An 8,501-nucleotide genomic window follows, 5' to 3' on the forward strand; every position below is an offset into this window, starting at 1 on the left:
CACACATCTGCTAGCTGTACTATCGTCGATCGGTCCTTCTTCTTCTTCTTCTATCATCGATCGTAGAGAAGAACTCCAGTCTCGGAGGATATATAGTCGTCGTAGCTTTACAAATTACAACTGATCGATCATCACAACTTAATTTCTTCTTCCATCTTCGAAATCCAAAATTCCAGATCGAGCGTCTTCTTGGTGCTGCATGCTGTACGTCGTATCTAGGTGAGTAATGGCTAGCTACTTAATCCTTCTTAATTTGTTATATATGTTCCTACTCTTCATATATGGTCTTTGTCAAATGTATGGAATTCAAACAATTTCAGTTTATTGAGGCTTGTTTGAGATTATTCTCAGAATGGTTTCTGTGATTAAAATGTGGGCTAGCAGCTGAAGCAAGAAATTGAAATTTTGGGCTTTAGAATGTGTTGTAAGTTTCAATTAGCCCTAGATTTTTCATGAGATCGAATATACGTCAAACATGACTTGATCAGTCCCAAAACTAAGACGTACCCCTTTTTTAAAAGAAATCGATCGAACCCACCAATCTCATTGACCATTAATGCAATGCAAGACACAACTCATTCCACTCTTAGGCAAGCTAGGCATGAACGAGTTGGATAAGAAAATTTAATTAATAAAATGATTTCATATATATATATGGGGGCTAGTACTGGTTTCTCTTTTACATCTCTGGCAAGCACATAATAATTAATTATGTCTTATTGTCTTATTGTCTTATTGTCTTCTTACATCTTAAAGATACACCGGTCCCCCATCTTAGATTTTTCTCTCTTATTAAATATTATATTTTTGTTTTTCCTTGTTATTATATGAGTATTTTGAATCTCATGAAATAACAATGACAGTAGATATACTACTAGTTTGATTTCCCCACTCCCCCATTTACGTGACAAGTGAGATTCTTAATTGTCTAGTGGAACTTTAATATATATATATATATATATATAGGTGGAACTACTGGACTCATCAGCTAGCCATGACAGTTAAGACCACTGCTACTTACAGTAAAAGAGATCGAAGAAAAAATTTAATTAATGAGGACTAAGACTTATGGTCCGAGTCTCCAAGCAGTTAAGTTAGCTAGAGAGAACATGATGGAATTATCAAACCTAGATGATTTGGAAAGTGAAGTAGCTAGAGCCATTAATTTTCATGTATTTAAAGCCAAATGAAATGACATTAATTGGATTAATAAGACTAGTAGTCAAGGTCAAAATTTGAGTTTTAAGATGACAGGCAGATCCAAGCCCAACCATATAAAATATATATATATATATAAATATATATATAAAATTCTTTTTATTCTTTTGTACATATATATATATATTTAATTAATTCAAAATAAACTGACTTAATTAGCTTGATGACCTACCTTAACCTCTATGGTGCACCTATTGACAATAATGTCAATACATAAATGAAATTATTAGTTGGCCTAATAACCTAAGCATAAATACCTAAAATATTGTACTACTTACACGTGTCTTCTAATTTGCTTCAAATTAACAAGCAACATCAAATCATAAGAAGGCTTTATTTCTTCCATATGACTTTCCATTTTCTTACTTGAGATTGACAAAGTTTAAATTAAAGAATTTAATGAAATCTTGAAGTAAGTCAACTGCATGAAACATGAAAAATCATTAGCTTTTAGGGTTCAAAACCCCAGGCCTCTTAAACTTTTGTATATACTGTCAAATTATATGCCACAAATTTAGTAGGAATAATTTTTCTCATAGATGAATTAAGCTGTATACTTGTATTATTATATACAATAAGAAGATCCACCAAATCTAAGGGATACCTTAAAAATATATAATAAAATCTAAAAATACCATTTTTATCAGGTGGATTGATAACCCCCTTAACCATAATTTGTAGGGCGTCCCAAAAATAATATCTTTAAGTTTTTGGCTTCTCTAATGTCTGTACGGTTCAGACATGATTTGTAATCCTTACTTCGCCAAAGAATGCACATGTTACTATATTATTTAAATATATGTAATACGGTTACCCAAAAAAAGAGTATGTATTAAACCAAGAAAGTGAAAAGAAGAAAAAATGCCAAACTGACAGATTCCGGTCCAAGTAGATTTTTTTTATTCCTTCTATATAGTTGACTTTTGACTTCGAATGCTTTTCAGCTGTTGATATCATACCACTTTATGATTAACCAATGCAATGTTTCCGAAAAAAAGAATAAGGAAAAGGAAATTTAAAAAATACAACTGTATGTATCGTATCGCATACGCATACTTAATTACTTGTATGCACAAGCTGAATCATCGCACCGGTAACCTAAACGAGCAAACGGTTGGACCAACCTGAACCGGTTCTGGAGTCCCACGGCCCAAGATAACACTGCAACTGCAAAGTCAGGCGGCGGCGGAGCACCTGTTCGCCTGTTCCCTCCTCCCCAAACAAATCACTGATTATTGAGTACTTGCCAAAAATCCTAGAAACCAGAAGGGACAGGAGTCAAAACAGACAAGCACAGGCCAGCCTGAGTGTTGGTTGAGTTGATGTTGGAGGCTTGAAGTTGGAGCAGTCGCGGAGAAAAAGTCGGAAATGGACAATCGCAAATCAACGATTTGACTTTGGGACTGTTGGAAGTTGGAACTTTGAATTTGAACGCCGACCTTCTTCAGCTAATCTATTCTTTCTTGTTTCTTCGCTGTCCTGAGCCGCGAATGGGTGATTTAGGCTGAGATTGGGGTTGCCGGAGCTCCAAAGAATGAGATTTTGCCTTATTCGACTGCTCTGTTTCTTGTCCACTTTTGGGGATTACCGGAACAGAATCCCATAAGACCGGAACGCCTGCACTGAGAAGCCTGCCAGGAGTTGGGTTTAAACTTTAATTGCAGAAATCGACAGCAACGCGAAACCCCAGGTACTTTAGCTGGAGACAACCATAGGCGTAAAGTAATAATACTACCAGAGCAGAGCAGAGAGAAAAGAGAAACAACGCTAGGTAGGGTAGACAAGTGTCCGTTTTGAATAGCCTAATTCAACCGGATCTCAGACTATTAAGGAGCCATCGCTTTCACTAGGTAGCCCTCTTACAGCTAAACCTACGCACTCCTCCTCCTCCTCTTCCTTCTCTCTGCTTCACAGCCTGTCCTCCTCCGACTCTCTCCTGCACCCTTTCCCTTCTCTGCTGCATTTCAAAAATGGGACCATTAATGCATTGTGGAAAGTCGGGAGGAGCAGGGCTCTCTCTCTCTCTCTCTCTCTCTCGGAGTTGATCACTTAAAAAAGCGTATCACTGGAATAATGGATATTATCAGCCAATTTCTAAATTTGGACACTTCCTTTCAATCTTATTTTCTTCATAAAAACATTCATTCTGGAAATAGGGTGGGATAAAAGTGAGTTTTTTTTTTTTTTTTCTTATCTGGGTCGCAATTCTGTGCTTCTTTTCTTTTTTGGTAAGTAGGGTTTGTTACTCGTGTTATTATACTAGTTGACAATGAAGATCTTGACTAAACATTTGTTTGTTCTGGATTTTTTTTTTGAATTGAGAAAAAGAAAAGCTTTCGTTTTCCGTTTTTATGGATCAAAGGAGAGAGAGCATTGCAGAGACCGGTGGGAGGGATTTGGCAGAGAGAGAGAGAGAAAAGAAAGAAAAAAGAGGGAAGCAGAAAATAGTAGTGTCTTGTTTCCCGGGCCAGGCCGCGCCGCTCGTGTTTGTCGCTCGTGCGGTATCATCTTTGCAACCAGATCTCGAGGTCTGGGTTAATGATTCTATTTATAAGGCTCTGTGCGCCGGCTTAATTCAATAATTCGTGCGCACTTTCCTCTCTCTCTGTCTCTGTCTCTCTCTCAATTCCCAGCCCGTTCGCTCGCTGGTTACATCCTGCTGCGAGCGAGAGCTGGATGATGCCCTTTCTTCGTTTAAAGTATTTCTTCTTTTTTTTTCTCGTGTGTTTTCGCCGGTGCAGAGTATTTGGGTTTGTTTCCGTTTCCACGAACGTGTAGAATTAATTAACCGACCTTTGAAGTAATCGCAGATGCATTCGGACGTCGGCGATTATTGTGAATGGTGGCGTTGCTTTGCAGCGAACCCGAGGTATGAACTTTTCACGTCTATCGTCTTTCTTCTTTTTAAGCATTTGATTATTGTGTTAGATTCCCGGGTTTTCGGTTCCGCATTTTGCATTGGGAAATTGGGTAGGTGGGGTTTTACCATTGGACCTTTAGAATATGAAAATGATTAACTGGGTCAATTGGGGTTGGTACTTCGTACACAGACAGCCATTGTCCGTCTTCTGATCTGATGAACTGCTGTGTTATGTGTTCCAGTTTTATTTCTGTGGATACCATTGGGCGGCGTCATCAAGCGGGAGACTCGCTCCGTGAACTAGGGTTCTTTAACATTTGTGCTGTTTAAAAGGTTGTTGACAATTGAGGCTTGTGGGGATAAAGTAGCAGCGGTTTTTGATGTGGAAATTTGGTCTCAGCTTCACTACTGGAAGACATGCCGAGTTGTGATCAGGAGAAAACGACGACGACGGAGACGGAAGACGTATTCTTTGATTCTGTGGATTGCATTCTATCTTGTGATTCTGCATCTTCGGACGACTGTGTGAGTGTGTGTTCCGACTACGAAATTTGGAGGAGCAACCCAACTAGTGTCCGTGAACGCCGGGAGAGATTTCTTGGCAGCATGGGTTTCAATGAATTCTCTCCTTCTGTAAGGTGTTCCTCTACGGAGATTACAGAGGATGCTTCTTGCAGTTGTTCACTAGAGACTTGGGGTACCGGAAGGATCACAGAATGCAGTGGGACTGTTTCAAGGTTGTGGGCTTCGTCTGGTGACGGTGCTTCCGAAGCTTCTGTTTGTGATGAACGGGCGACAGAAGCAGGAACAGAGCCTACGGATCCTGAAGCAGAGCAGGGGAAGTTCTTGGTTCTGCCCCTCGGACATGAGTTGGATTCCTCGTTGCCAAAAGAAGTCGCATTTTCGATAGATGCAAATGGTCACCAGCAGGATACGAGCATGGACAAAATTAGGAGCTTTTGGAAAAGCCTCAGAACCAAGAGAAAAGGAGGAGACGTGGAAAATTCAGAAAAGACAAATAGACTGCGTGTGCAAAGCAGCAGGAAGAGATTCATGGAGTTCACTGGGGTTTACATGGGGCAAGAGATTCAAGCTCACAAGGGCTTCATCTGGACGATGAAATTCAGTCCGGATGGTCGCTACTTGGCTACTGGTGGCGAAGATGGGGTTGTTCGCATATGGCGCGTCACATCAGCACATGCTTCTTACAAATATGTTGCTGCTAAAGGGTCTTCCAAATTCCTTAACATAGTGAAAGGTGGGAAGCTAACTATGGGGAAGAAAGGATCAAATCCTGCAACTGTCGTCATCCCCAACAAGGTCTTCAAGATTGAAGACTCCCCAGTTCAGGAGTTTCACGGCCATGTCAGCGATGTCCTGGACCTCTCTTGGTCCAAATCTAATGTGAGTAGTTAACTCTTTCAATTTTTATTATTTTTTGAATCTCAATGTGAGCTTACTTGTTTGTCTTGTTTTCTTCTCCCGCCGGGTCTCTTTTTCTTCTTCTGTTGCAGTTTAGGCTGTCCAAATGCATGCCTCCTTGTCTAGTTTATGCTAAATTATATTTTCTGTTGCAGCTTTTATTGTCATCATCCAAAGACCAAACTGTTCGTTTATGGAAAGTGGGTTCGGATGGATGCCTCAATGTTTTTCACCACAAAAATTATGGTAAATTATTTGGCCGGAGTCTAAGTGCTTTGTCGTGCATGTTTTGATTTCTAAAAGATGCTTCTACTTCTAAAAACTGATATGTATTCTTTTACTCTTTGCTTGATGTCAGTGACTTGCGTTCAGTTCAATCCAGTTGATGATAGATACTTTATTAGTGGCTCCATAGATGGGAAAGTTCGACTTTGGGGTGTCTCAGAAGGACGAGTGATTGACTGGGCTGATGCTCGGGATATTATTACTGCCATATGTTATCAACCTGATGGACAGGTTTTCTTCTTCCCCTGTTTGGTCTCACCTTGAAGTGTTCTTAATGGCTTGTTAAATTATGATGGTAATCTTACAAACACATTATTCCTGTTAACTTATTTTTTTCTCTTTTATTCAAGCAGGGATGCATTGTTGGTTCCATCACAGGCAGCTGCCGCTTCTATGATACATTAGGTACATATTTTTGTGTATAATGGAGGATTATGTTTGTTTTACTTGGTGGTGTCAAATTTCTCATTTTCATCCATTGTCCTCAAAGATTTACTAAATTGTTTCTTTTGTATTATAGAAAATCATATTCACCTAGATGCACAAATTTGTATTCAAGGAAGGAAAAAGTGCTCCAGCAACAGTGGGAACAGCAGGATTACTGGAATCCAGGTTAGTTTTTTCAAAGATTTTGCTGCATTTTATTTTATTTTTCATTTAGTTATGCCAATCATACAATTTTCATGTTCAGGTTGTTCTGATCTTCATTGTTGTTCTTTTTCGTTACAGTTTTGTAGGGAGGATTTCCAGAGGGTCATGATAACATCAGCAGACTCAAAAGTTCGCATCTTGTATGGAGTTGAAGTCATTCATAAATACAGAGGTATGGCAGCATACTAAACTATAGACATTTTATACCCATTATAAGTTTCGAGTTGGCAATGTTGTTCTCTAATCTGATTGTGTTGCTTCCCAATTTCCTCAGGGTTTATAATGAATAGATACATTTCAAATACTCTGTCTTAAGGAGTATCCAAATGTCCAGTGTTGACCCGATTAGTTATATACCATAAACTCTTGGAAGAACTAGAGGTCCCATTGAAGATGAATATTCATATTAGAATTGAGAAGTAAAACCTAGCAGTTCATATATTCATCAGTGAAAGTAATCACCATTTAAGATACAAGTTTTTCATCTTCTGGGGATATCACTACAACTGTATAAGTACCCAAAGGCTCCTACAGACTTAGGAACCATCCTTTATCTGGAGACTGTGTTGCCTAGTATTCACTGCATTTCCAAATCCAATTGCATCAGATGTAACAGTTATCAATGAGGTTTTCAAGTATTCAGTGGCCCTGATTCCTATTGTATAAAAGGTTTAGATGCCATTTTTGCAATTGAAACTCTTTATGTTGATTTGGGTTTTCTTACCTAACCTAACCTTTTCCCCCAAAGCTGGGAGGATAACTTTTAAATTCATGTCTTCATCCTCGACGTCGTGTGTATGAATTCTTGAAAACATGTGGTTTCTATGTTTCTATTTTCCTAATGTAAAATATTATCCTTATCCATCTAATATACTGTTTTTCAGCAGGTCTCCGTAAGTCTGGGAGCCAGATGTCAGCCTCATTTACGTCAAATGGTAGACATATCATCTCAGTTGGGGAGGACTCTCATGTTTATGTCTGGAATTATGATATTCCTTCTGTTCCATCATCCAAGCAGCCAAAATCTGTCCGTTCCTGCGAGCATTTCTTTGCGCATGGAGTATCCGTAGCAATACCATGGTCTAGCGGAGAAATTGAGGATGTGGAGTTGGCTTGCTGCAGCCCATGCTGCTCCTCGCAAACACAAAAACTCTCCGAATCCATCAGAGATTCTGATCGTTTTTCTCTTGGTAGTTGGTTCTCCATGGATGGTTTATCAAGAGGCTCAGCCACATGGCCTGAAGAGAAACTCCCCTCGTGGGATATACCTGTTGTAGACCATGATCACCACCATCAACAGGAACAGCGACAGCATTGTAATATTATTAATCATACAGCTCTATCAGCCACTTGGGGTCAAGTGATTGTGACGGCAGGTAGGGATGGAGTTATAAGGACTTTCCATAACTACGGATTGCCAGTAAGGCAATGAATTAACCTTTATTAGGAAAACCAATGTAGAATCATGTAGTAGGCTCTATTGCTTGGCGATCTTACTCGTGTTACCAAGCTTACAGGTTCCAGCTTGAATAGGTAGGTTCTGCAAATTTTTCCCTCGTTTGCACATATTTGTGAGTATAAACTTTGAGATGATTTATTTGATACATGAAAAAGAATACAAAAGTTACAGCTATCCTTGTGCGTGACTGTGTGCAACTGCGTTCTATGTTATATTTGATTTGAATCTTGTAGCAAGGAATCAAGAAGTTTAAATCTCTTACAGTAGAGAGTTAAGTCTCTTTCCCAAGAAAATCAGCTGTATTGGAAACTTAAAAGTCATAAGAGTTTTCCTTCATAGTTTACTTGGGCTGTATCTTGCCCCTTTTTCTGCGGACTTGAGCTAAGTTCAAGTGCTCAATTCTTCTTCTGAGGATGCCATTAACCAAGAAATGAACTATTCAAAAGATGAGGGTGACGATTCAATCCAAGAAAGGGGTTAGGCCATTTGCCAATTGAAACTATGCTTTCTCGACAGTATATGGTTTGTCACAAGTGACTTCACTAACATTATATTAAGGAACTTCACGAAGGAGCACTCAGATACTAAAAAAATTGAGGGATTCCT

At 39.1% G+C, this 8,501-nt stretch overlaps 1 protein-coding gene across 5 annotated transcripts; it reads left to right on the plus strand.

Moving 5' to 3' along the window:
* Positions 1–2,620: 2,620 nt before the first annotated feature.
* LOC149027452 (uncharacterized) lies at positions 2,621–8,326 on the plus strand. 5 transcript variants are annotated; one of them, XM_089162659.1, is made up of 9 exons: positions 2,621–2,908; positions 4,029–4,087; positions 4,321–5,482; positions 5,656–5,746; positions 5,859–6,016; positions 6,136–6,190; positions 6,306–6,397; positions 6,515–6,608; positions 7,321–8,326. In XM_089162659.1, exons 3-9 carry the CDS (start codon positions 4,496–4,498, stop codon positions 7,866–7,868), a joined length of 2,025 nt encoding a protein of 674 aa, XP_089018785.1. In that variant the 5' UTR covers positions 2,621–2,908; positions 4,029–4,087; positions 4,321–4,495; the 3' UTR covers positions 7,869–8,326. The 5 variants fall into 5 exon arrangements, with proteins under 5 accessions (XP_089018785.1, XP_089018789.1, XP_089018792.1 ...); XM_089162663.1 differs by lacking the exon at positions 2,621–2,908 and adding an exon at positions 3,148–3,386; XM_089162666.1 differs by lacking the exon at positions 2,621–2,908 and having other exon boundaries at positions 3,148–4,087; positions 7,324–8,325.
* The last annotated feature ends 175 nt before the right edge of the window (positions 8,327–8,501 follow it).

This window comes from Hakea prostrata, chromosome 1, assembly GCF_041222555.1.
Source record: "Hakea prostrata isolate BN-2017 chromosome 1, UWA_Hpros_2, whole genome shotgun sequence".
Taxonomy (NCBI): domain Eukaryota; kingdom Viridiplantae; phylum Streptophyta; class Magnoliopsida; order Proteales; family Proteaceae; genus Hakea; species Hakea prostrata.